This window comes from Heptranchias perlo, chromosome 20, assembly GCF_035084215.1.
Source record: "Heptranchias perlo isolate sHepPer1 chromosome 20, sHepPer1.hap1, whole genome shotgun sequence".
Taxonomy (NCBI): domain Eukaryota; kingdom Metazoa; phylum Chordata; class Chondrichthyes; order Hexanchiformes; family Hexanchidae; genus Heptranchias; species Heptranchias perlo.
The window spans coordinates 48,536,219-48,564,168 of record NC_090344.1 but is presented as its reverse complement, the minus strand read 5'-3'; the positions used below and the strand labels follow the sequence as shown (position 1 = coordinate 48,564,168).

General features: G+C 45.4%; 1 protein-coding gene across 1 annotated transcript; it reads right to left on the bottom strand.

Annotated features, from left to right (window-relative positions):
- Nucleotides 1-2,541: 2,541 nt before the first annotated feature.
- LOC137336149 (heparan sulfate glucosamine 3-O-sulfotransferase 1-like) lies at nt 2,542-27,525 on the bottom strand. Its single transcript, XM_068001630.1, has 3 exons — nt 27,373-27,525; nt 4,613-4,892; nt 2,542-3,995 (listed from the first exon to the last, which is right to left on the bottom strand). Exons 2-3 carry the CDS (start codon nt 4,769-4,771, stop codon nt 3,231-3,233), a joined length of 924 nt encoding a protein of 307 aa, XP_067857731.1. The 5' UTR covers nt 4,772-4,892; nt 27,373-27,525; the 3' UTR covers nt 2,542-3,230.
- Nucleotides 27,526-27,950: the final 425 nt, after the last annotated feature.

Below are 27,950 nucleotides of genomic sequence, written 5' to 3'. Positions count from 1 at the left end.
AACTGCAACAGTCCTTCCTCCATCACAGATCAGAGGCTGAATGGAACAGGTGAATTGAAACATTCTTAGAAGAGGTTATAATGATGAAGGTTGGGCAGGAAAATAACAAAATATAAATGCAACAAGGGACAGCAGGGGGAGAGAATAAGTGTTTTTAATGTTTCCTTTTGAAGTTCAGGGGTAATACTACAGCAGTAAAGGTCCTCCCAACATGTGAGAACTTGCATTACTGGAATGTTAGTGTTTGTGAAAACAGAATGTGGCCTCCCAAGGAGATACATGCAGGCACGTCCAAGGATATGGCTAAGGGCTAATTCTCAATTAAAACAAAATGACTATATTCAGTCATTTATTATATCAATTCTTAATACGTTGCATATTGGTTATAACAAGCTTATTTATAAAAGAATGCTGTAAGGTTCTGAAGCACATATATAATTGCTTTAGAGAGTCATATATCTGTCATTCTCCCAGCAGAGCCTGATTTTCACTATAAACAAATGTTCCAGCCTCCTCCACAGCTAAAAGTTCATTCAGTGAGGTTACACAGCAGTCATGCTCTCTCAACATCTCAGGGTATGAAGCAGACACATGCTCAATCCGTACAGAGCGGCGGACTGGGGTGAGGAACTTCAGACCTTGCTGCCCAACAGATCGCGTTCTGCCCAGAGTTTCTTTTCCTCTGTAAAGCAAGATGCATTTTGAAAACGTGCCACCGTTAAATTCCCTGCAACCTTCAAGCCAGATTAAAAATTGGAAGAGCTTTTCCCGCAGAATAGTGCAGATGTGGAACAGGCTCCTGACAAAAGCAGATATTGCTGTGGTGATTAACTTTTTCTTTCTATTTGTTTTCGGGATGTGGGCGATGCTGGCAAGGCCACATTTATCGCCCATCCCGTGATGGGCCTCCGTGGAACTGTCCGCAGTTCTTGTTTTAATGGTGCTCCCACGATGATGTTAAGTAGGGAATTCCAGGATTTTGACCCAGTGACAATGAAGGAACGGTGATATCTGCCCAAGTCAGGATAGTGTGTGCCTTGGAGGTACTTGGTGACGGTGTTCCCATGATATTGCTGTTCTTGTCCATCTCGATGGTAGCGGTTGCAGGGAGGGAGGTGCGGTTGCAGTAGCCTGGGTGCGTTTCCGCATTGCATCCTGCACATCATGAATATGGCACAGTGTGCCGATGATGGAGAGCGGTTAGAGATTGAGTCCAGCGGTAGGGATCTCGTTGAACCAGGAAAGCTCAGTAACCTCGGCTGCACATCGCAAGAAGAATCACCTCACAACTGATTCAGAATGAGGTAAGATGGAGAGGATCAGCTGTGAAATCGATGCTCTACCTTGGCTGAACCAGCATCAAAATGGTCAGCACAGTCATCCTTGATCGAGTTATATTGGGACTAATACTTTGTCCAGAACTTCCAATTAAGATTAGGCAAGAGCATGCGGACAGGACCACAGAAAATATTCAACAACAATTTACCCCTCCCTATCTCTGTAACCTCCTCCAGCCCTACAACCCTCCGAGATCTCTGCGCTCCTCCAATTCTGGCCTCTTGAGCATCCCCGATTGGCGGCCGTGCCTTCAGCTGCCTGGGCCCCAAGCTCTGGAATTCCCTCCCTAAACCTCTCCGCTTCTCTCTCCTCCTTTAAGACGCTCCTTAAAACCTACCTCTTTGACCAAGCTTTTGGTCACCTGTCCTAATATCTCCTTATGTGGCTCGGTGTCAAATTTTGTTTGATAATCGCTCCTGTGAAGCGCCTTGGGACGTTTTACTACATTTATGGCGCTGTATAAATGCAAGTTCGTGTTGTAGGGCTGGAGGAGGTTACAGAGATAGGGAGGGGCAAGACCATGGAAGGATTTGAAAACAAGGATGAGAATTTTAAAATCGAGGGGTTGCTGGACCAGGAACCAATGTAGGTCAGCGAGCACAGGGGGTGATGGGTGAACGGGACTTGGTGTGAGTTAGGATACGGGCAGCAGAGTTTTGGATGAGCTCAAGTTTACGGAGGGTGGAAGATGGGAGACCGGCCAAGAGAGCATTGGAATAGTCGAGCCTAGAGGTAACAAGGGCATAGAAGAGGGTTTCAGCAGCAGATACGCTGAGGCAGGGGTGGAGACGGGCGATGCTATGGAGGTGGAAGTAGGCGGTCTTGGTGATGGAGTGGAGTGGGAAGAAAGAAAAGATGGAAGTGGAACGAAAGCTGTAAATGTTTCAGATACAAAGGTCAATCAGCATCTGACACCTGCCTCCAGGGAACATGGGACTTGTTAGCTCTGTGAATTGTATGAGATCTGAGCTGCCCTCTGCGCAGTTACCTCTGCACTGCCACCAGAAACCACTATTGACAACTCCCATTGTCACTAACTGTGTCCTTCATATATAAAGACACATGCACATACATCAAAAATCTTGTTTGATGTTTAAAAACATTGAACAAAAACCATTTTCTAATCTGCCAGGTCCCATCACATTGTGTTCCCCACCCCCCCCCCCCAAACTTCTGGGCTGCTCTGTGACATCCAGCCCATGGACTCCTGCTCCCCTGTCCTTCTTGAGACTCAGCCCAAATAATTGGCCGGTGCTTTTTCCAATCAATACGTCGCACTTTTCATGTGTTTACATTTTTATCGTGGTGCAAACAGCGAAAGGTTTTATTGCAATTGTAACTGAACTGTAACTGCACCCACTCACCCTGTAGTTAGGTGAGTGTTGGGATTGGCCTGTTATCTTTACCTGTGCGCAATCGATCTCCAGATGCAATTCCAGATTGAGCTGCCTGCACCGAAAGATCAGTGACTCGGTAACAATCAATTGCTGAAGTGGACAGAAAAAGTTCCCGGTGATGGGCTGTGCATGCTTCTGTTTCACTGAGTGGTGATGCCATTTAAGCAAATGAACCTGCTTTCTGCTACTCCGAAAATGGAGAGAGTTGTATCTTTTACCGTCTACAAAATGTGCAAATAGTATTTACAGAAATGAACTTGAAGAATCAGACGAGAAGTCTTCCTGCAATCAAACAGCACAAAGCATCCCTTCCAGGACTGTGAAGCTGAAAGGAGAGGTCCTTGGAAGGTCACAAATTGCTAAGCACACTGTGTCCACCTACATTTTGACAAGCTTTGTTGCTGATGGAGAACTAACCGGATTGGTGCTGGAAGCCAGATACAGCTCTGGGCCTCCAGCACAACCAGTCTACAAATGAGCCCCAAAGGTCCTTCTTTAGCACCAGTTAAATGTCCTCCCGACTGTCCTGAAGAAGTTCTTATTGTGTCCTCTGAAATAATGGCAGAGCTGCCCCAGGACGGTTCCGTTTACTGCAGGGTGGGGCCGTCCTTTGGACTCGTCCAGGCACCTCTCGCGTCCCGCCGTGTGCAGGCAGTAGAAACCCTTGGTCTGGTTGAAGTAGATGTTGTGAGGCTTGATGCGAGCAGGAAGCTGGAGGAACGCCTCTACTTTCTGCAGCTCAGACAGTGGGTCCTTGATCAGGATATCCCCATCCACGATGTGGATTTGGTGCGTTGGGAACAGCTTCAGCCAGTTGGCCATGTGGACATCGTACAGGCTGCGCTGGACAGCCTTGTACTTGGTGTTTAGTTTTCCATTCCGCATCAGGATTTCTTCAACAGGTTTGTAAGATTTGTGACGTTCCCTTCTGTTGTACAGCACTTGGGTGTAGTCTGATATAACGCGCTCTGCGGGATCTCGGAGGATGAGCAGGAGCCTGACTGAGCTGTTCATGTCGTGAATTCTTTCAGGGGCCTTCAACGAGGTGAAGTAACCAGGAGTTTTCTCCACCGTGATTTGGTGAGGCAAAGACGCAGGCATTTGCTCACAGTACCAACCAAAGCCCTTCTGGTAATTCTCATCCCAGTCAAAGAAATGGACCTCTGCCTTTGCCACCACAATATCAGGATGGATATTTAGCATCTCCAAGAGAGCTCTTGTCCCTCCTTTCCGAACTCCAATGATAATAGTCTGTGGAACCTGTAACAACAAGTTCGGAAAGTTAGACCTCTTACAGTAATACATCTTACAATTCACCTGAGAGGAGCTTGGAGTCCCCGGGATATCAAATCACCTGACTAGCGACTCCAGGCAGGGAATGGAGTGATGCAGTTAAGACGTTTGCTTGCAAGATTGAGATCCAGGCCAGGATGGATAATCCTGGATCCTCCCAAATCACTGTCAGACTTGTAACGTGTACACAGACTGCAATAGTCAAGGAAATGAACCTGAATTCCAGCTGTTAAAATGGTGTGAAATAATTAACCAGACTGCGTCTGATACACCCAGCGCTCTGTGCAACACACATTACTGATGCCAAATGGTACAGCCTCTTTAACAGCCTTCGGTAAAGCTTGCTGGATCCAGAGACCCCATTCTAGAGCGCACCTCTTGCATTTTGAAGGCAAGAATGCACATTGAACTAAACAGTCGCAAAGCTGCACACTCCACGATTAACCACTTCCTGTAACCTTACCTGGCAAGATTTCTTGACAGGTCATCCGAGGCTTAGGTGGAGTGGAACGAATCGTGTCGCGGGTTAGTCAGCATTTAAAACTTGACTAAAACACTCAGTGAAATGGTCATGAGTTCAATACCTTGCGAGTGACGTTCGTGGCCGAGATGGACAAACGGTTCTTTCTCTGAGCTACGTGGTGTCGCTGGTTCGAGAAAGCTGAGCCCTTTGGCTGGGCGTTTGAAAGGTCCAGAGATACTTCCAGCAGGAGCATCAGAGCCCCAAAGAACAACCAGGCCATCAGGAGGGACAGGAGAAATCTCCAACCAGCAAAACTTGACCAGGAAACAGCACCAAATCAGACCACAGTGTCACTGCCTGGAACTGCCCACATCTCCTGGAGGGACGCAGTTGAGCTCCATCTGTTTAAAACAAAAAATTAAAAATATCAGGATAAATGACCCGTCTTGTGTCCAACTAATTGAGAACTATTGGAGCCAGACATGTGCGTTCAAACCAAATGACGGCGCTGACACTCGAGGCTGGAATGTTTAACTGCAAATCAGGACATTTTCACAATGGGTCTTATCTTTGCTGATAATGTGTCTGTCATTTTGAACCCAAAATTAAATCATCGTTAATGTTTTCTGCAGCACTGTAGCAAAGGTCAAAGGCGGTCAGGTGAGAAATCAGCCATGTGAATGTTTTGTAAAGCCAACTCTGTATAAAATTTGCTCAATTTGCATTACTTCCTTGCTTGTGGGCAAGAAAAAAATGTCACAACTCTTTGAGCTAAAACTGGAGTACAAGAAAGGACGCTGTTCATTTCAACACAATCCAAACTCCCAACTTCACAACAGCTTTTGCAGCTGCAGGACACAGGAAGGGAAGTTTGCGTTCCAGGTTTTTTGTGCTTTTCACAGTCTGCCAGCTTCTCAGTCGTTCTGCTGCTGCTCCTGCACTAGACGCTGTGGGCCATTGACTGGAGTGCTCCTTGTCAAAGACTCATTATGGGAATGTCCCTCTGGGAGCAACACTACTGTCACAGGCACAGTGTGTCACAGCTCACAAACCCCGCTCTGCCTGGAGCCAGTTAGCTCCTTCCTCCATCTAGCTGCAGCTTTTAAACTCCTGGTTATAGAAAGGCAGCGTGTCCATGTGATATCTCTCACCCTTGCTCCAGGTGTTGTTTTTGCCTGCCCGATGGAGGATTGTCCGTGCAGTGTTTTCACACCAATGTGAAAGTCCCTGTAATGGAGCGTGTGATACTCCGTGATTTTCTCCTAATTCAGGGATTAGATAATAATTGTGTTTTCTTTTTTAAAAATGCTGCTTTTATAACCTTTGAAAAATGTACCTCTCCCAGCCTTGTTTTTCCACGTGAATGGTGACTTTTTAATACTTTATTGGGTTCGTACAGCTAATTCACTCTCCTGCCAGCTCACTGAGCTTATCCGGTAAGTAGTTGAAAGGTCGAGATAAGAAAGTCCCAAGTTCGATTTCTGACCTGTGCTGAATTAGTTTATCGCAGTCACTGAGCAGTGGGGTGTGAGAAGTGGCCTTGATTAGGGAGGGTTTTCGCTCCTGGTCGCTAAGCAGCAGCCCCTGCTGGAAAGTGCATGTGTCCAGATGTTGGACTGAGCTGGAAAATGATGCCCTCTGCCAACACTCACTCGCTCACACACGACTTATGACCAAGCAACTGCACCCCAATAATAAGGGGTCAATAAGGAATGAGTGCCCTCAGGAGGGAAGGCAAGAACGTTTGCAAGATGATTAAAAATTAATACAGCTATCGGGTGCTTATTAAGTTCAGTCCCCATAATTGTAATATTGAATAGATTTCATTCCCCCCATCCCACCCAGTGTGCATAGTAAGTGCAGGGGATTCCAAAGGACTTTGTAGCCAAAGAAGGTGCAGTCAATGTTGTAATGTAGGAAACTCAGCAATCAAGCTGTGCTCAGGAAGGTTACACAGGTAATGGAGTAAATGACCAGTTAATTTGCTTTCGTGGTGTTGGTTGAGGGATAAATATTGTCCAGGAGAACGCCCCTGCTTCTCTTCGAATAGTGCCAAGGTATCTTTTCTATCCACCCGAGAGGGCAGACGGGGCCTCGGTTTAATGTCTCATTCGAAGAATGGGACTTCCGACAGCGCAGTGCTTGATTATGAGCTCAACTCTTTGGAGTGGAGCATGACGCCACAACCATCTGACTCGGAGCGGAGAGAGCTTCGATGGAGCGAAGGCTGACACCTGAGACAAAATATAACCATCACTTGGGTACAATTCTAAAAGGGGTGCAGGAACAGAGAGACCCGGGGGTGTATGTGCACAAATCGTTGAAGGGGGCAGGGCAGGTTGAGAAAGCGTACGGGATCCTGGGCTTTATAATTAGAAACAATTTTACAACACCAAGTTATAGTCCAACGATTTTATTTGAAATCTACAAGCTTTCGGAGGCTTCCTCCTTCCTCAGGTAATGAGGAAGCCTCCGAAAGCTTGTAGATTTCAAATAAAATCGTTGGACTATAACTTGGTGTTGTAAAATTGTTTACAATTGTCAACCCCAGTCCATCACCGGCATTTATAATTGGAGGCACATAGTACAAAAGCAAGGAGGTTATGATGAACCTTTATAAAACACTGGTTCGACCACAACTGGAGTATTGTGTCCAGTTCTGGGCACCGCACTTTAGGAAAGATGAGAGGGTGCAGAAGAGATTTACTCGAATGATTCCAGGGATGAGGGACTTCAGTCACCTGGATAGACTGGAGAAGCTGGGGTTGTTCACCTCGGAACAGAGAAGGTTGAGGGGAGATTTGACAGAGGTATTCAAAATCATGAAGGGTCCAGACAGAGTAGATAGAGAGAAAGGAGAAGAAAAAATGTGCAGGGCTACGGGGATAGGGCGGGGGAGTGGGACGAGCTGGATTGCTCTTGCAGAGAGCCGGCACGGACCTCGATGGGCCGAATGGCCTCCTTCCGTGCTGTAACCATTCTATGATTCCACTTGGAGTCCAGTGAAAGGAGATTCCACATTCAGCAAAAAGTCTTGCTTGCTGCCTCCAGCACATTCCCCAAGCAGGAGTCAACACCTTCAAAGGAGGAGGAGGAGAAAGTGAGACGAAAATTGGCAACTTTTCTGAATACGTTCAACGATAAATTCCAATTAAGCCAACTGGGTGCATGAACCCTGCTTTTTAGAGGTCACTGAAAAAGCACAGTGTAGTGAGGGGATGTCCTGTAGAAGTGCCACATTCTTTATAAATTAAAAACTCCTGTTCATGGAATATTGAACCTTCCTTCCTCAATGCAGTTTCATTCATATTTTTCCCTCTTCTCGTCCCCTTTACGAACCAGTCGCAAGGTCGAGCCAGATGCCCAGTATCCCGAGCAAAATTGTAACCTGACACACACGGGCAGGGAATGGGTCACTAGGTTTATACGGAATCCCATTTATATATAAAAAAGACATTTGTTAGCATCACTTCTGGAAGAGGGATTCGTTATGAAATATTGAATGGACAGAGCTCTGAAACTAAACAGTTCTTCATTTTCAAACGACACATCCAATGGGTGAGAAAAAAATATCAACCAGCAGCTTGGAAAAGTCTTGATCTGCCCGCCAATAAAATGCCTCCTTTTTCAAAAGGAAGGGGTGCAGAAATGGCAGGAAATACCGTGTTAAATGATTGTAAATCTTATCATCGATCAGTGATCAAGCATTTTGTCTCATGAGTTGTAAATGCAGTTTGTGTACAAGTGTAAACAGTTAGATGCAGAGTGACAAAACTGTGAGAGAAAAAAGTTGCAAAACTCATCCTGAGAAACATATCTCAGTGAGAAGTGAGGGCTAATTTATTTTAATCTGAAAGTGATAAGAATTACATCGAATTTTACAGCACAGAAACAGGCCATTCAGTCAACTGGTCTGTGCAGGTGTTTCTGCTCCACACGAGCATCTTCCCACCCTGCTTTATCTAACCCGATCGTGGACTGACCTAGCTTCCCCTTAAATGCATCGATTCAAAATTAAGAAGGGTTTTGACAGAGTAAATAAGGAGACACTGATTCCAGTGGCAGAGGGACGATGATGTAACTGTGTTGAATACACCAGGGATTTGTGAAAGATTCATGGTGCCTGACTGAAGTCCTTTCTCCAGTGTGCGTCCTCCCCTTATTATGCAGCAATTTCCTGCGACTTGCTCCTTAATTAAATCTCCTGCTGACTGCACCACCATTGGTCTCAGCAGATGCACCAAAATGCGTCAGGATTCACGAGAAGATCTTCTCTGGAGACTCAAATGCGTCATTTTAAAAGAAAAGTTGCAGGGTCTGGTGCTCAAGAAGACTGAATGCAACAAACAAATGATGTTTTCAAATGCACAGGGGGAGAGGGCTGCTCTGATTCCACAGAAACTGCACAGTTAGAAATACCAAGGGGTGGGTCATTCCCCAGGCTGGAATTCATGGGGAACAGACCCACTCGCAGTACCAAATCTAAGTGGGTGCCATCCCTTTCCTGTCCTCGGACTGTGTTGGACCTGTGCATTGTCCAGTTTCTGTACAGGAAAGATGTCTTATTATATGGCTGCATAGCAAAGTTAGTGGTGGAAAGTTCCGGAAGGGAATGGAGTCTTTTCCCCCTTTTGCCCCATTCAAATCTTGTAACCGAAAGGTGCTGTATGAATGAAAGCCTTTCATACAGGTCTCAGAAAACAAAAGTTGGCCCAGTGCGTAAGGGACTGCGTATTGTGGCACCGACATACATGACCAGGAAGGTGTACGGGGTGCGATGATCTGCTGGGGCTCGGTTGGTAAAGGGAATGAGTAGCCAAGAAAGGGCCAGTCAATCTCCAGTCTGGGCTGAGTTAGCTGATCTCAGCCAGAGCAGCAATAAAGGAGCTGCAATTGGGTTTCAGCACCCCCTGGGTTAGGGAGAGGGAAACCAACCAAGACTCCTGTCTCTGGTTGCTATTCGGACACAGACATTGGCTGATGATAGTATTGGGTTACCTGCAATACTCCTCCTGGACAAATGTCCTGCTGACACTCACCATCAAAGGATCATGTGTCAATAATGGTCCCTTTTGACTGATGGGAACCATCCCCGAGTCAGAATCAGCACCTTCAGGAAGGGAGGGGAGAAAGTTGGTACAAAAAGGAGGGCAAGAACAGCTTGATGGGGAAAGAGTTAAGGCCAGTGTGAGGCAGCTGCTTCTGAACCCATACACACTGATGTCAGTGTGGTTTTAATGGTATGTCTTGCACTGTGCGCACTATTTGTTGCCTAGTTGCTGATTCATGGAATTTGTTGTATAATACAAAATGTTATCCCATCTGGAGCATCTGATGCTGCAGTTGCATTCCAGTACCTTGCCCGAGTGAACATTTTTCATGTGTGATCCCAGATGGTGAGTGGGAGCACGCTATGCGACCATAGAGGGCAGCGCCAGCCTGACCATGACCTCACACATTTCTCCCTCCAGCAGGGGTTACTGGATAGCGATTAGGAGCAGGAACTCTGACTGATTTTTACCTCCCTAGCCCAGCGGCCTGAGACCAATGTCGGTGCCTGTACTGCTGTCCGCACTGAAATTAGTCAACTCAGGCCAGGGGTTGGAATTGGGACCTTGCATGGTCTGTATGGTCCAGTATCACACCATAACTCACTGAGCAATGGGGTTCAGGGGAGTCTTGGGATTTTCTTGTGCATCTTCTGTGTCTGCCTACTTATCACTTTGAGCTGCTTTTTTTGTCAGCAACTCTATTTTCAGCCCAATAAACCACAAACTCTTGTATTCCTCAGCACGTTAAAGACTAGAATGGATTACTGCTCGGTGCCTAAACCACCAATTAAATGAATTACCACCGGAGAGGTGTTTCAGTTGTTGCAATTGCCATCAGTGCTTCAGGATTGGTGAGGGGGAGAGGAAAATCTGCCATAGTTCCCTCGTCTGGTTACTATCCAGTGATTACTGTTGGAAAGTGTGAGTGGAATGTTACACCAGGTAGGCAGAGCATATAGAGGGCAATCGGGATGGGAGGAGCATAGGCCTGTTACAGAGCTCGCCTGATTTTATGACTAACACATCTGCAATTCCCTCTCCTATTCTTTTAATATAAAAACAGAAAACGGTGGAAATACAAAGTCAGGCAGCATCTGTGGAGAAAGAAACAGAGTTAACGTTTCAGGATGATGACCTTCCGTCAGACAGTCATTAGTGATGAAGGTCACATCGGGGAAAAAGTAAAAAGTTAAAATTAAAGGCGCTGTATCTGAATGCACGAAGCATTCGTAACAAGATAGATGAATTAATGGCACAGACGGAGATAAATGGGTTTGATCTTGTCGCCATTACTGAGACGTGGTTGCAGGGTGACCAAGGTTGGGAACCAGATATTGCAGGATAGTTGACTTTTAGAAAAGATAGGCAAAATAGAAAAGGAGTTGGGGGGTAGCCCTGATAATAAAGGATGAGATTAAGACAGTGGTGAGAAAGCTCAAGGAGAGCTTAGCTCAGAAAATCAGGATGTCGAATCAGTATGGGTGGAGCTAAGAAATAACAAGGGGCAAAAAATACTGGTGGGAGTAGTTTTCAGGCCTCCTAACAGTAGCTATAGTGTTGCTCAGAGTATAAATCAGGAAATTAGAGGAGCATCTAACAAGGGTAATGCAATAATCATAGGGGACTGTAATCTTCATATAGATTGGGCAAACCAAATCGGCAAAAGTAGTTTGGAGGACAAGTTCATGGAATGCATCCGAGAGATTTTACTCGAACAATATGTCGAGGAATCAACTAGAGAACAGGTTATTTTAGATCTAGTATTGTGTAATGAGACAGGATTAATTAGTAATTTTATAATAAAGTATCCTCTGGGGAAGAGTGATCATAACATGACAGAATTTCATATTGAGTTTGAGAGTGATGTAGTTAAGTCTGAAACTAGGGTCTTAAATTTAAACAAAGCCGATTCCGGAGGTATGAGGGGAGAGTTGGCTAAGGTAGATTGGGAAATTGGATTCAAAGATATGATGGTAGATAAGCAATGGTGAACAGTTAAAGAAATAATTCATAATTCCCAATGAATATCCATACCCTTGAGGAATAAAAACTCCACAGGAAAAGTGATCCAACCGTGGCTAACTAGAGAAGTTAAGGATAGTGTTAGATTGAAAGAAGAGGCTTACAGTGCTGCCAAAAAGAGTCGCAAGCCTAAGGATTGGGAGGGTTTTAGAAATCAGCAAAGGATGACCAAGAAATTGATAAAGAGGGACGAAATTGAATATGAGAGTAAACTAGCAAGAAATATAAAAACAGATTGTAGGAGCTTCTCCAAGTAGATAAAAAGGAAGAGATGAGCAAAAGTAAACATGGGTCCCTTAGAGGCAGAGACTGGAGAAATTAAAATGGAGAATAAGGAAATGGCAGAGATGTTAAACAAATATTTCATATCTGTCTTCACAGTAGAAGACACAAAAAGCATACCGGAAATACTGGGGAACCAACAACAACAACTTGCATTTATATAGTGCCTTTAACATAGTAAAACGCCCCAAAGTGCTTCACAGGAGTGATTATCAAACAAAATTTATCAAACAAAAGCGTTATCAAAGCAAGGCTCGAATGAGAGGGAGGAACTTAAAGTAATTAAGATTAGTAAAGAAAAAGTTTTAGAAAAATTAGTGGGACTAAAAGCCAACAAATCCCCTGGACCTGATGGCCTACATCCTAGGGTTTTAAAAGAGGTGGCTGCAGAGATAGTGGATGCATCGGTTTTGATCTTCCAGAATTCCCGAGATTCTAGAACGGTCCCCGTGAGTTGGAAGGTAGAAAATCTAAATCCGCTATTCAAGAAAGGAGGGAGAGAAAAACAGGGAACTACAGACGAGTTAGCCTGACATCAGTAGCAGGGAAAATGCCAGAATCTATTGTTAAGAATGCGATAACAGGGCACTGAGAAAATCATAATATGATTAGGCAGAGTTTTAGGAAAGGGAAATTGTGTTTGACAAATCTATTGGAGTTTTGAGAGGGTGTAACTAGAAGGGTAGATAAGGGGGAACCAGTGGATGTAGTATATTTGGATTTTCAAAAGGCATTCGATAAGGTGCCACACAGAGGTTGTTACACAAGATTAGGGCTCATGGGATTGGGGTTAATATATTAGCATGGATTGAGGATTGGTTAATGGACAGAAAGCAGAGAGTAGGAATAAACGGGTCATTTTCAGGTTGGCAGGCTGTAACTAGTGGGGTACCGCAAGGATCAGTGCTTGGGCCTCAGCTATTTACAATCTATATTAATGACTTGGATGAAGGGACCGAGTGTAATGTATTGAAGATTGCTGATGATACAAAACGAAGTGGGAAAGTAAGCTGTGAGGAGGAAGCAAAGATTCTGCAAAGGGATATTGACAGGTTAAGTGAGTGGGCAAGAAGGTGGCAGATGGAGTATAATGTGGGGAAATGTGAGGTTATTCACTTTGGTAGGAAAAATAGAAAAACAGAATATTTTTTAAATGGTGAGAAACTATTAAATGTTGGTGTCCAGAGGGATTTGGGTGTCCTTGTACAAGAAACACATAAGGTTAACATGCAGGTACAACAAGCAATTAGGAAGGCAAATGGTATGTAGGCCTTTATTGCAAGGGGGTTGGAGTACAAGAGTCAGGAAGTCTTGCTGCAATTGCATCGGGCTGTCTGGCTGAAAGTCCAGCTGAAAGTGCTGGGTGGAGTCCAGATCCAGGGAGGGAGACTCCGAACAATGGAGGAGAGGTGCAGTAAGAGACAGTCTAACGCTGAATGTGCGTTCCCCGAAAAGTTCTGGTGTGGACGGTGGAAGGTGATGAAGCATCTGAAGGTGGTTGGGTCAAGCAGCATCTGTGCAGAGAGGAAGGCAGGGTTCGTGTTTCACGTGGATAATCTTTCATCAGAACATTCCACCTGCCTTCCTCCCTCCACAGATGCTGCCTGACCTGCTGAGTGTTTCCAGCATTTGCTGTTTTATTTCACATTTCCAGTCTTTTGCTTTTTGTTTTCTGGTTGGGTGGACGATGGTGTTTGGAGGAACCCCTGCAGTCACATCACAAGAACATAAGAAATAGGAGCAGGAGTAGGCCATCCGGCCCCTCGAGCCTGCTCCGCCATTCAATGTGATCATGGCTGATCTTCCACCTCAACTCCACTTTCCTGCCCGATCCCCATAGCCTTGATTCTCTTAGAGTCCAAAAATCTATCGGTCCCGCACCTCCGACTGGTATGATTCTCACCCTTGACGAGTTTTCCCTTTGATTTATTTTGCAGTGGCTCATTAGTTGGTAATTACCACGTGTATAATGTACACACAGGGGATTGCTACCAGACTGCAATAGGCAGTGAAATTAAACCTGACAATGACAGTGGTTCAAGGCCCCAGGGTAATCATTACACAAATCCTGCATTTGTCACCAGCAAAAGAGACGGAGAAAGAAAGAAAAGGAGAGAAAGGAGCAAAGAAAAAAAGTGGGATGGAAGGAATCCAGAAGTTTGAATGACTGATAAGTTTCTCAAACTGTGTTTGGTGTTTACAATTCGAGCAGAGCTTGAAGCTGCCTCAACACACTCTCCACCAGATGTCAGTGCATTCTGCCGTTCACCTTATCTCACACATTCTTCACACACTTGCTCCCTCCAACTCACTGATCAGCCTCTGATTGTTGAAAATGACTATTCTCGATAAGCCACCATTTGCATCCTTTTTTAATACTGGTCCCTTATCCTCATCAATCTCTGTGGTTTTCTCTTATTTTCATCCACATATTTAATTCTTTTATTCTCCCCCTCCCCACAACCAACACATTTATTAAGATCAATTAATATTTAACCCCTTCATCTCCGCCCCACCAACTCACCTTCCATCTTGGTTTTCCTGTGAAACATTCTCCACAGACGCACTTTACAGCGATTTCTCCTCTTCTAACTGCACTTCTTCACTTCTCTTTCCGCCTTCGGCCTCTTGTTCCTGTAATTCTTTTCTCTACAAATACTTCTGGTATTTGGGATTCCTCCTCCTCACACTCTTCTTCCACAACACACTTAGAGCGAGCTGGACCGCTCTGCACTTGCACAGTCCTCAGCTCCACAATTATAGGCAAAGTGCCCTGAACCTGCACAATTCGAGCAAAATAAAGCCAGGGGGAAATCCTTAAACCCAGGGTCATGATCAAAGTAGTAACAATCCACCTTGACTTGATTACCCTGAAAATATCCATAACTCTCCTGCTCCTATCCTATCCCACACTGCCCTCCTTGCCCAGCAGCCCCACCCTTGCTCACCTACGTTGATCCCCAAACACCTCAGATGTAAAATTCTTATTTTTGCCTTTAAATCTCTCTGTAGCCGTGCCCTCTCCCATCTCTGTAACTTTCTTCAACTCCACAAACTCTCTCCCCTGAACTCTCCATTCCTCTCATTCGGGCCTCTTGTGCATCCTCCCTCTCTTCACCCCACCTCCTGGGCTCCAATCTTTGGAATTCCCTTCCTAAAAGCCTCTGCTTCTCCACCTCTCTCTTCTTATTCAAGACCCTCTTTAAAGGTCACCTCTGACCAAGGTATTGGTCGCCTATCCTGGTATCTACTTCTTTGGACAGGTGTCTATTTGTTCCCTTGTGCCTACGAGAATCTACGTGACAGGTGGTAAATAAATGGAAGTTGTTGTTAATGATTCCACACAGATCATCACAGTATTTTCTTTAACAAGCTTTGAGAAAAAGCTTGAACTCCTGAAGCTTCAGTTCTCAGTGAAGTAAAGTCCCTTCTGCCGGCTTCCTCTGCAGAAAAAACAAGCTCGGCTGATTTCAACCTTGTGAAAAAAAAGCTCCAACTCTCTGTTTCCCAACAGCAGAACCCACTGCCTGGTTTGAAGCAACACTGAATGAAAGCTGACAGGAACCTTGGTTCCCATTCGTTCAGTCAGAGGGATTGGAACTGGAGACCTGGAAAATGAAAACGGGGAGGAAGTTTCAAAAAAAATCCAGGAAACCTCAAATCAGTCTCACATTACTGATGAAAGGTCCTCGCCCTGAAACGTTAACTCTGGTTCTCGCTCCACATCTGCTGAGTATTTCCAGCATTTTCTGTGTTTTATTTCAGATTTCCAGCATCTGCAGGATTTTGCTTTTGTCACACATTACCATTCGTCTGTTACAACATCTTTAAAGAAAGTGTCAAATTTCGAGATATGCACACCCAGAATTTACTCGTGTTCAAATTCAGATGTGGGGCTCAATCCCAGAATATTCTGACCTAAAGGCGACAAACTCAACGACAAGTTGCACGTGCTACTTAAAACGACATCGAGTCCTGATTAACTGTTTTGGATGCCCTTGTATTCCCGTGTATATAGGAGATTGAGGGGTGATCTAATTGAGGTGTTTCAGATGATTAAAGGTGTTGACAGGGTAGATAGAGAGAAACTATTTCCTCTGGTGAGCGAGTCCAGAACAAGGGGGCATAACCTTAAATTTAGAGCTGGGCCGTTCAGGGATGATGTCAAGAAGCATTTCTTCACACAAAGGGGAGTGGAAATCTGGAACTCTCTCCCCCAAAAAGCTACTGAGGCTGGGGGTCAATTGAAAATGTCAAAACTGAGATTGATCGATTTCTGTGAGGCAAGGGTATTAAGTGCTACGGAATCAAGGCGGGTAGATGGAGTTAAGATACAGATCAGCCTTGATCTAATTAAATTGCGGAGCAGGTTTGAGGGGCTGAATGTCCAACTCCTGTTCCGATCTTCCTCAGCACCTTGCATCTTTGTAATTCTCTGGGATTCTAATAGCAACGCAGTAATTCGATTCCCCATTGTGAAGTTTTCACTCCCGCACGTGTAAAGGATCAGTGTCGGGAACACAAGGACCTGCAGAGGGGAAAAACGGAGAGAGAGGAGACGATACAGCTTTCAGAAGAGACACGGCCTGGGAGCCTGACCACAAACACTGACCAGACCAGCATGGTTCACCAACCATTCTGACTACTGAAGTCTTAATCTGTGTCAGCCTGAGCAAGCTGATGGCCTTGGGGGGGGGCCGTCTGGAGATGGGAAGGGAACTAATACATACGTCTGAGAAAAAGAGCAGCCATTGCTGGGAGCAATTTTTCCTCAATTGTTTTCATTCTTCTGGTTCTCTGCACATTCCTGTCGCTTTCTAATGTGACAGTAAGGTTACTTGTACTGACAGCAGGTCAGGTAGAGCCTACACATGTTAATATCACTCAAATGTTACAATTACAAGGACTCAGCCTCAATATCTTCATCGCTGGTGGCTGGTGGACACCACAGAAACATTGATCAATGAATTAATTATCCATGTGGCATCTGTGAGCGAGAGAGACAGTTCAGTGCCCAATTACAGGCAGCTTTGGGCTCTGGCCTTACATCCACTAGAAACAGGTCGCCTATATTCCTTTCACTTTGGATGCTCACAGCTGCCAGCAAGAGATTTCCACTCTTCAGTTTGGGCTGGATTGAAAGGGTGATGGGAATCTGGAACTCTCTCCCCTGAAAGACAATTGGAAATTTCAAGACTGAGATCGATAGATTTTTGATCGTTCAGGGTATCAAGAGATATGGAGCAAAGGCAGGTAAACGGAGTTGAGGTATAGATCAGCTATGATCCAATAGAATGGCAGAACAGGCTTGAGGGGCTGAATGGCCTACTCCTGTTCCAATGTGTCTCAAACCACTGTCCCACAACTGAAAGCACTGCATTCCCACCCAGCAGCCTCCCTTGCCAGTGTCCCTTTCTACGACCATTGTCTTGATGGAGACACATTCAGTGTGTCTGTATATAAGTTAAGTCATATGATCAGCAGTTCATTCTTTAAATTCTTGAGGTACAGAGTTCCTTTAAGTACTCAGGTTACACCACAGCCTTTCACAAGACACATTCTGTCAATTTGTCGAACAGAATAGGAATGGTTTTTGTTTTTGTATTTCAGACAGAGCAGGATTCAGGCTGTCACAATGACTTGTGCCCTACAGGAGCTGCCTCAGCTCATCATGACTGGCTCAGTGCCATTCTCTCCAAGTAGCTTCAGTAACAAGTCAAGGCACCAAAGTCATTCTCAAAACACACCATATGTCACAATGTGGCATCACTGTGTCCCATTCAATACACCCTGCAAGGATTCTTACGGGAAATAACAGCCTTCTAAAGCATCCTCAGCTCAACCAACTACAGCTGCTTCCTCAATGACCTTCCCTCTGTTTTTTGGTCAGAAGACGGGCTGTCTGCTGATGATTCCACAATATTCAGCTCCATTCATAACTCCTGCGATAATGAAGCAGCCCACACCAGTCTACAGCAGGACCTGGATAACATCCAGGCCTGGGCGGGTGAGTGTCAGATAAGATTCATGCTACATAAGTGCGAGCTTGTAGTGCAGAAGGGGCGTGCATCGGCTGTGAGAATGTTGTGGTGTGAATGTTCGTACAGAACGTTGTACAAGAACTTTGCAGAAAAGAGTGAGTAACTCACACTTACTTACTGAAGAAGCAAGAACAAACCTAACTCTCACATACTTAAGAAGCAAAAGCAAAATACTGCGGATGCTGGAAATCTGAAATAAAAACAGAAAATGCTGGAAAAGCTCAGCAAGTGAGGCAGCGTCTTTCTCCACCTGGAAGGACAAGAGCGGCAGGCACATGGGAACAACACCACCTGCACGATCCCCTCCAAGTCACACACCATCCCGACTTGGAAATATATCGCCGTTCCTTCATCGTCGCTGGGTCAAAATCCTGGAACTCCCTTCCTAACAGCACTGTGGGAGAATCGTCACCACACGGACTGCAGCGGTTCAAGAAGGCGGCTCACCACCACCTTCACAAGGGCAATTAGGGATGGGCAATAAATGCCAGCCTCGCCAGCCAGCGACGCCCACATCCCCTGAACGAATAAAAAAAAAAGCTAGATCGACTTAATTAACAGAAAACAGTAACTCACACGTACTTGAGAAGGAAGAACAAACTTTACTGAAAAGAGCAACTCACATTTAGATAAAGACTTTACAGAAAAGAGTAACACCCATTGATATAAACGCCCTGCCCACTGTGAGGGGGCGGGAGGGATTAAGACTCAGGCCTGGGAGTGTGCTATTAGTGCATCAGACTCAATCAATAAATGATTTCACAAACACACACACACAAGACGACTAATTTGATGCTTATACTAGTTATCGTGAAATTCCTGATGCGGAGAGAGCCAATCATCCTCAGAGGAGCTAGGAATGAGAAGCTGAAATTGCTCTCAGTGGGGGTCCCCAAGCCAATTTATTTCGTGTTACGATAGCAAAGCTGTTGCAAAGTGATAAATGCTGCTTTTAACATGCGCCACTCAGGCTGGACCCTCACTGTGCTGGCAGCAGGCTTAATTCTGTTCCAAAAAAATGAAGTTATCAGTTTAACTTTTGTTTTAATGTAACCGTACAATCGTTGCAAAAAATGCTTCAAACGTGTTTAGTTAAATTCAAGCATTGGGGGGGAGGAGCTGAACACAAACATGGTTTCAGCAGCCAGAATGTTGCTCATTACGCAGTTCAAACACCTCCTGTGAGGTGTATTTATTTGATGGCAGATGCTAGTGAAGGGTGTTTAAAGTTAGAAGTAACAACCAAGGAAAGGCTCCCCCCAATGGCTCAACTGGCTTTGCCAATGAGCACCTGAATTATACTGACCAGTTAGGTCCTAGACTCTCTCCCAGGTCTGTGCTGAATTAGCTTAGCCAGGCAACAGTAGGGTCACTACAATTAGCTTCAGCATCCCTGGGCCACAGAGAGGTAAACTACTGGTCGCTTGCAAGCAATGCCTGCTGGAAATGAAGGGTGAGAAGAGGTCCCTATCTCTGTAACCTTCAGCCCTGCAACCCTCCGAGATCTCTGCACTCCTCCTCTTGCACATCCCCGATTTTAATCGCTCCACCATTGGCGGCCGTGCCTTCAGCTGCCTGGGCCTTAAGCTCTGGAATTCCCTCCCTGAACCTCTCCGCCTCTCTACCTCTGTCTCCTCCTTTAAGATGCTCCTTAAAACCTTTGCCCACGGTTTTGATCACCTGTCCTAGTACCTCCTCATGTTGCTTGGTGGTAAATATTGTCTGATTACTCTCCTGTTAAGCACCTTGGGACGTTTAACGATGTGGATGAGGTACATGAGGGCATATGGTGCCTGTCGAACCATATCCCAGCAAAAAGTCAAGTCTTATACAGAATCTTTCACAATCCTCAGTATCTCACAGTGCTTCAGAGGCAATGAATGTACTTTTAAAGGGCATCACTGTTGTTATGGAGACAAATACCACTGCCAAACCATGCACAGCAAGGTCCCACAAATAGCAAATGGGATGTTGCATGGGCCCAAATTCCTGCGGTTGCTCAAAATCTCAAACGGAGTGCACGGCGCCTCTTGTAGTCACTCACAAGTAATATCAATCATTTACAAATGAGAAGAAAGGACACAAAGGATTGTGAGCATTCCTTTTGAAGGGCAATTTTTAGAGAAGGATTATCATTCTGCTGATCTGAAGTTATTTTGCTGCAACCAAACAATTGAAGTTCCTTTTTTTCACTAATTGACCTTTAGAGCCAATTCCACATGTTGACTGTCTGAAATCATTCCCATCATCTCCCTTTTCATGTTTTACACTTTGAATTCTGTCCCCGAGTTTAACCGGTCAGGTATCGATCCAAAAAAGGAAAACATCAAGGGACGTTTTTGTCAAATGTAATCCAAAATGATACTCATTAATTTTAATCTGTTCGTACATTAGCTTTACCAGATTATGATGTGGCGATGCCGGTGATGGACTGGGGTTGGCAAATGTAAAGAATCTTACAACACCAGGTTATAGTCCAACAATTTTATTTGAAAATCACAAGCTTTCGGAGGCTTTCTCCTTCGTCAGGTGAGTGTGGAAATCCTTGAACGTTTCGCATTTATATTCAGAGAACAATACCTGGTGATTACAGATAATCTTTCCAACTGCCCGTTGTCAAGGCAATCAAAGTGTTCAGACAGAGAGGTGTTACCTACAGGACCACCAAATATACAAACGGCCTGAACACAAAACAGAGAGAGAGAGAGGGAGAAACATCCGAAAGGAAGAGAAAGACAGAAAATGACCCGTTGTATTAAAAACAGATAACTTTTATTCGCTGGTGGGGTTACGTGTAGCGTGACATGAACCCAAGATCCCGGTTGAGGCCGTCCTCATGGGTGCGGAACTTGGCTATCAATTTCTGCTCGACGATTTTGCGTTGTCTCTCTTTTGTGTTCTGGCCGTTTGTATATTCGGTGGTCCTGTAGGTAACACCTCTCTGTCTGAACACTTTGATTGCCTTGACAATGGGCAGTTGGAAAGATTATCTGTAATCACCAGGTATTGTTCTCTGAATATATAAATGCAAAACGTTCAAGGATTTCCACATTCACCTGACGAAGGAGATAATCTCTGAAAGCTTGTGATTTTCAAATAAAATTGTTGGACTATAACCTGGTGTTGTAAGATTCTTTACATTTACCAGATTAACACTTGTTATAATAAGATATGCCAGCAAATCCGATTAACACACTGCAGCTCTTGGGCCGAATATATGTCAAGATTCTATGTCAAGTCTATTCATACAATCTCATCGCCCTGTTAATTACTGGGTAGCTTTGACAATGTATCACAACCATGAGATTTAGCAAGAGCCTGCTCTCTTTAATCTTATTCTCTGTATAATGCTTCAGATTTCAGAAGATTCCCCAAGTCATTTTTACAACCCTTGATGTAAAGCGTATCTCTGATGCCAACTGCTTTCATTGACAGAACCAAGAGTCCTGATTCCATTCCCAGAAATATTTGTCCGCACAGAAGTTGATAGAAGCTCACCAACGTCCCAGTGATTTTTCAGTTGAGCTCAGATGGGCACAATTCTCCACGGCAGTCGAATGGGGTTATTGTCTATGTCACTTGTGCAGACAATATCTTTGCACTTAGAATTTTCAGGTTTCTGGCAATATTTGTGTCAATGAATCAGCTTCATGGAATGCAGTGAGCACCTTTGTCTATAATAGTATTAAAAAAGTCCCACTAAATTTTCTAACCCTTATTGAATGTAAGCACAAATCCAGGAAAGGCCAAACAAGTGGGCCTTTTCTTCCATCACAATAACCTTGCACATCTTACTCCCTCACACTGTTACCCCTGGGAGTCTAACCGTGCTTTCCTTTCACTCTATTGACCTACTTGTAGGTGTAACCTGGGGGCCAGTATCGCGGGAGGTGGATGGATGCTCTTGTGGTACAAAGGACTGAGGTGGTCCTCCTCTCAAGGCAGCTTGGTCCTGGATAAGGAGCCGCTGCAGGCTACATCTCCTGAGCATCAGTCTGGGCAGCCTGATCACACCTCCTACATGGCACTCTATTGGAACTCTGAGGGGGATAAGCTGCAAGCTTGACATGTGCTGCTACCCTGAATGAATGCAGCTTCATGCAGGTGGACTCCAGCCATTACCACGAGACTGGATGTGTGTATGTGTCTACCCATCAGGTTTAATGGTTGCTATCAGATGCTGTAAGCCTGAGAGCCCGCAGACAGTATGATGCCACCCTCACCCCCCACCCCGTGTCTGAAAGCTGGAATGGACAGTCCGCTTAACCTCCATCCAGGCCTGCAGTCTGTGCTTCTAAGGAGGAGTCATCACTGACAGGTCCTGGGGAACTGTGGCAGGTTCCAACGATGGTGCTGCAACGAGGACAGACTTCCCTGGTGTCACCGCAAATGAGGACTGTGGACTCCAGAGTCACATCATTGGAGACTGACCTCATTGACCTCTAACATCCTTATAAGGCAAGGACTCGTGAGAGTTGAGTCCCAGGCAATGGCAGCCATCCTCTGTTGGGTAGCTGGACCGTGCTCATCCACTCCCTGCTCCTCCAGCCGCCTCATGCTTTGTCGAGTCACTCAATGCCACCTCCTTACTTACATGATCTACTTCTCCCCAGGTGAAAGTATCTGAACTGGTGTGTGGGAACAAGAAAGCAAGTGATGGAGGGGGGGATATCGAGGGGGTTGGGGGTGGCGGAGCATGGGGCTGGATCTTAATCCAGGGACTTTTGGGTAGGCTGCTTCTCATCATCCTTATGAGCATCTACGAGCAAGAAATGATTTCTCTCCTCATCATCTTCCTCCAGTTCATCTGCTCCCCCTCATTGCTGTGATGGTTCCGAAGGGAAAGGGGTGAGCTAAGAATGGTTGAGCAGAACTCCTGAGGTTGAGGAGACAGTGAAAGGTATGGACTGTTGTGGCAGCGCGTTGGTATACAGGGCTGCCATGGTGAACCCACTAACCTGCAGCCCACACAATCCCACTGATCTTGCCATCTGTAGGCGAGGGGCTGAGTGCCTTCTAAACAGATCTACGGCCTGCTCCTCAAACGGGGTCAGCTCACGTTTACCTGGGATCTTTCTATCATTCACTCGGGACACGGGCATCGCTGGCAAGGCCGGCATTTATTGCCCATCCCTCGTTGCCCTTGCAAAAAAAGTGGTGGTGGGCCTTCTTCTTGAACAGCTGGAGTTGAGAAGTGGGTCACCATTTCCTCAATGGTGGTCTGCCTTTCCTGGGCCTTGTGTGGCAGTTTCTCCCAGAACAATATTAATGGCATTAAATGGAGGCTAGAATGTGAAGGATGTCTCCCAGTAGGTCATGTAAAGGGGAGATGTCAAAACATATTGCAAGATGAACAATTAGGGAGCCCTTGGCTGAAAGTACAGTGTGAAGGAGGATGTGCTCCAGGTAATAACAGGAGGTGATCAGTGTGTTGGTATCCATGGTGCACAGAGAGAAAAGGGACATGGGCACTTCTCTTACTTTGTCTTCACTTGTCAGGTCATTCAACTTTTTCTTGCACTGGTCTGCTGTTCTGGGGTGAGAGAGGTGGTATTCAATGCCCCTGCCACCTCCATCCACATGGCTTGCAAGACGCTTTAGATGCCCAGCAGTCCTTCTCTCCTTTGCTACACTTTGTCTCAAAGGGTCTGAATGTCTTACTTATTGAAGTTTTGTGATCTAGACTTCCCGTCTGCTCCTCCAGTTCAAGCCATTCTTAATAAAATTGCAGAAAATCCCTGATGAGGCATCTATCATTATAAGCCAACATTCACTGCACTCTGATAGGAGTTTGTTTCAGTACTGACCTGCTGCTCCCCCAGTCTGCTGCTGATCTCTTGAGTAAATGCAGCATTTTAAAGACTGCTTCTCAAGTTTCCACCTCCCTCCGCCCCAGCGTACTACTTCCATGTTACACGGGAGCTGCATTCCAACAACACCATTGGAGATTTAAATTCGTGGACTCTGCATTTTACAACCCTGGAGAGCATCGGAGGGCAGGTCCCACCTCATCAGCACAGCTTCAGAACACCTGGTCCCATAGATTTTCAGGTATGCAGAATGCCAAATGATGCCTCACCAATGAAATACATATAAACATACAAACATAGTAGTTACAACGCCAAAACAGGCCATTTGGCCCAACCAGTCCATATCACCGTTTACCCTCCACACCAGCTAATAGTTCCAATCACATTTACCAACTCTGTCCCCACGTACCTAAAACCCCTTTTTCTTCATCCAGCCATCCAATCTAATTTTGAATGTTGATGTAGATTCTGCCACAACCACTAATGCTGGCCGTAAACTCCCCAGCCTCACTAATCTATGTTTAAAGAGATTTCTCCTGTCCTCTGTGTAACTCTCTTATATTTACTCTGGATCTCCGACCCAGCAACTGCTGGAAACGCCTGCTTCTATCAACTTGGTCCCATCCTTTCACAATTTTGGTTATACAGTGACTAAGTCACCCAGATTGATTTTAAGATGCATCTCAGGCCTTATGGATAACAGCTTTATACTGACAGGATCCCATCAGTGAATGATCAATAATCACCTAAACATGGTTTCTTGTCACCACAACATCCAAGCCAATCAAAACTATATTCTGCAATCTGCTGACAGGTTATTTATTCATCCTCTTTTTCAATTCCCCATCTCTGGTGAAATATCAGTGTGAATTCAGCCACCTCGCATTCCCAGAAGGGTACCGCACTCCAAAGGATGTTTGTGAAGCTGAAGACAGAACGCAGTTATGTAAACTTCAGAAAACCATCAAATAACACTCCCCGTGGACACTGGGATTTGTCAATCCTTTGACACGAGATTTTGCTGATACGTCAATGTTCAAAGCTCACTCTCATGCCAGCAGAGCCTAATTATTGTCGAATAATTTCCTTGCTTAGGTCCGATTAATGCCCGATTCCAATTCCCTTCTGTCAGTGTATTTGTCAAACTATCAGAGCAGTGTGTTGATGAACTGGTGAATTTTCCAACCCACGCCTTCAAATTTCCAAACATCACTAACACCACAACATACTTTGTCACCACCTTAACAAACACACAGACAGCTGGTACCTTGATATTGGCTCATGTCACGGAGACCCTCTGACAGGAGAGGACAAAGCCGGCATCAGCAGCGAGTTGAACTGTTTCACATGAAATGGTTTGCATCTCTCCCTTTTCCATCGCTGCTACTGGACTTGATGCAGATGAAGAGGGGCAGTCTTTGTCTTTACTGCCGCTCTGAGCTGGAGAAGCTCTTTTAATTACAAGTGTCTCGGAGAAGACAACACATGTGTGAAACCTTCAACTCGCTCCAGATTTATCGCCCAGTGCACAGCCTTGGGTTACTGCTGTCAGCTTCTCAAAAAAAAAACACAGAGCCGCATTCGGGGCCTCGTAGGAACAGAGCACCAGGCAGCACGGCAACATGATTTCGACAGCACCTTTAACGGAGTAAAACGTCCCAGGACGTTTCACAGGAGCGTTAACAGACAAAATTTGACACCAAGACAAAGAAGGAGCTCTGAGGACAGGTGCTTGGTCAAAGAGGTAGGTTTTAAGGAGGATCTTAAAGGAGGAGAGAGAGGCGGAGAGGTTTAGGGAGGGAGTTCCAGTGCTTAGAGCCTGGGCAGCTGAAACATCTAAAATAATATTTTCTTTCCATTTGTCACATAGAGGACAGTGTGCAACAGTGTGCAATCTATAAGGCACAAGTCAGGAGTGTGATGGAATACTCTCCGCTTGCTTGGATGAGTGCAGCTCCAACAACACTCAAGAAGCTCGACACCATCCAGGACAAAGCAGCCCGCTTGATTGGTACCCCATCCACCACCCTAAACATTCACTCCCTTCACCACCGGCGCACAGTGGCTGCAGTGTGTACCATCCACAGGATGCACTGCAGCACCTCCCAAACTCGCGACCTCTACCACTTAGAAGGACAAGAGCAGCAGGCACATGGGAACAACACCACCTGCACATTCCCCTCCAAGTCACACACCATCCCGACTTGGAAATATATCGCCGTTCCTTCATCGTCGCTGGGTCAAAATCCTGGAACTCCCTTCCTAACAGCACTGTGGGAGAACCTTCACCACACGGACTGCAGCGGTTCAAGAAGGCGGCTCACCACCACCTTCTCAAGGGGCAATTAGGGATGGGCAATAAATGCCGGCCTCGCCAACGACGCCCACATCCCATGAACGAATAAAAAAAACCCCGCATGGTGAAGGAAATAGGTAGAAAGACGAGGGTCCCTGAAGTACAGGGAGCAGAGTTGTGAGAAAGGAAATGTTATTAATTTCGAGGCTCACTCCATGCCATGATGTCACCCCTTTCTACCCAGTTTCTTCCCAGCAATTGAGCCTAGTTAATAAGACAGTGTAATAGAATAAGAACGTGTTACAGGAATGCTGCGGTGCTTGAAGGAGGAATGAACTTTCAGGTAGTTGTTTGCGTGCACAGCTCCGACACCACCTTGTGTTAAACTTACATGATGCAAATAGAATTACACAGAATATACAGCACGCAAACAGGCCATTCGGCCCAACAGGTCCATGCCGGTGTTTATGCTCCACATGAGCCTCCTCCCACCCTTCTTCATCTCACCCGATCAGCATAACCTTCTGTTCCTTTCTCCCTCATATGTTTATCTAGTTTCCCCTTCAATGCATCAATGCAATGGAAAGTTTTAAGAATTTTTTGTATTTCTTGTGATTTTCAGCACAATTAAAAGCAAACGTAGATTATTAGAAATCAATATATTAGTAACTGTATATTTATATAAAATATACTATCCACATCAATAACAGAGATAAAAATCTGCACAATCCACACATATAAAGGTAATGTTGCACTGAGGACTGACAACAAACAGCACTGTAGAATTCTCACTCATCATATCAACACTGCTTTCCTGATGTACACAAAGCTGCTTCAGAATAACTTCAAACATTCCAAATTTACTGCGCCACATGCCAGCAAAAATAATAACACCGTAAGATTACAGGACCCTTGAAAACAATGTTATTTTTTCAAGTATTTTGTGCGAGTTTTCCCTCTGTTCCAGCCTCTCAGTGCAACAACCTAGAATCCAGCTGATGAGTCAAAGTGGAGCAACCACAGACATCTTCACAACCCTGCAAGTCTATTGTTAGCTGAATCCCTGCTAAATTTCTCTGCCTCGCATTGACCGAGCACTGTGCCAACACTCGGTGCTGTATCCGAGTGATTGTGACATGAACCTCACCGTGGGGGGGGGGTGGGCACAGAAGGGACCGATTCCAAACACCAAGGCAGGGTTCGTATTCCAGCCTGTGCCTTGGAGCAGTGCACGAACACCTTGCAACCGCATCCCATCTTAACACAACAGCTTTCAAATTAACACGTTTTACCCAGCAGAGTTAAAAAAAAATCCAAGTGTCACAGATCTGTGACTGTACAATATCTAAGTAACAAGAGTAGGCAAAAGTATGAAGTACCTTTTGAAATGAACAACTGACCATGTCTTGATTGCAAACTTGTATTTTTGTCAGTCTGGGAGACGGTGCAGGTTTGCTTCATCGACTAAGAGTTTTGCAAATGCAGCGTGACACACACACACACACCCACACACACACACAGAATGTCCTGCTTCTTTCTCAGTCGGTTAGGAGTGACAGCAGTAGGAGCTTTTCTCACAAACACAGAGGCACAGCCACACCCCCCTGTCCTCCCTGCCCCAGGCCCCTAACGTGTTGATCCACGGGGAAATCTACTCATTTTCCTTTCATGTCTGCTGCTCAGTGACAACTTCTTCAACGATGATTCCCCCCCCGGCCCCCCTTCCCCCGTCAGACACCCACTGGGCAGACTTTAGTTGCGCTTCTTGTTTATTTTAAATGACTGAATGCCAGGGTAACTTCACTTCCTTCCTCCCCCAACTATGCCCACAAAGCAGAAGTGCGATTTGAATGGATGGAGGCAGAGGATGTTTCCCACATGCTCGAGGGGCTACAAACGACTGCACCAGTGACAGCCTACAATCAGAAAACCGAAATTCAAACTGCCTGTGTCTGTG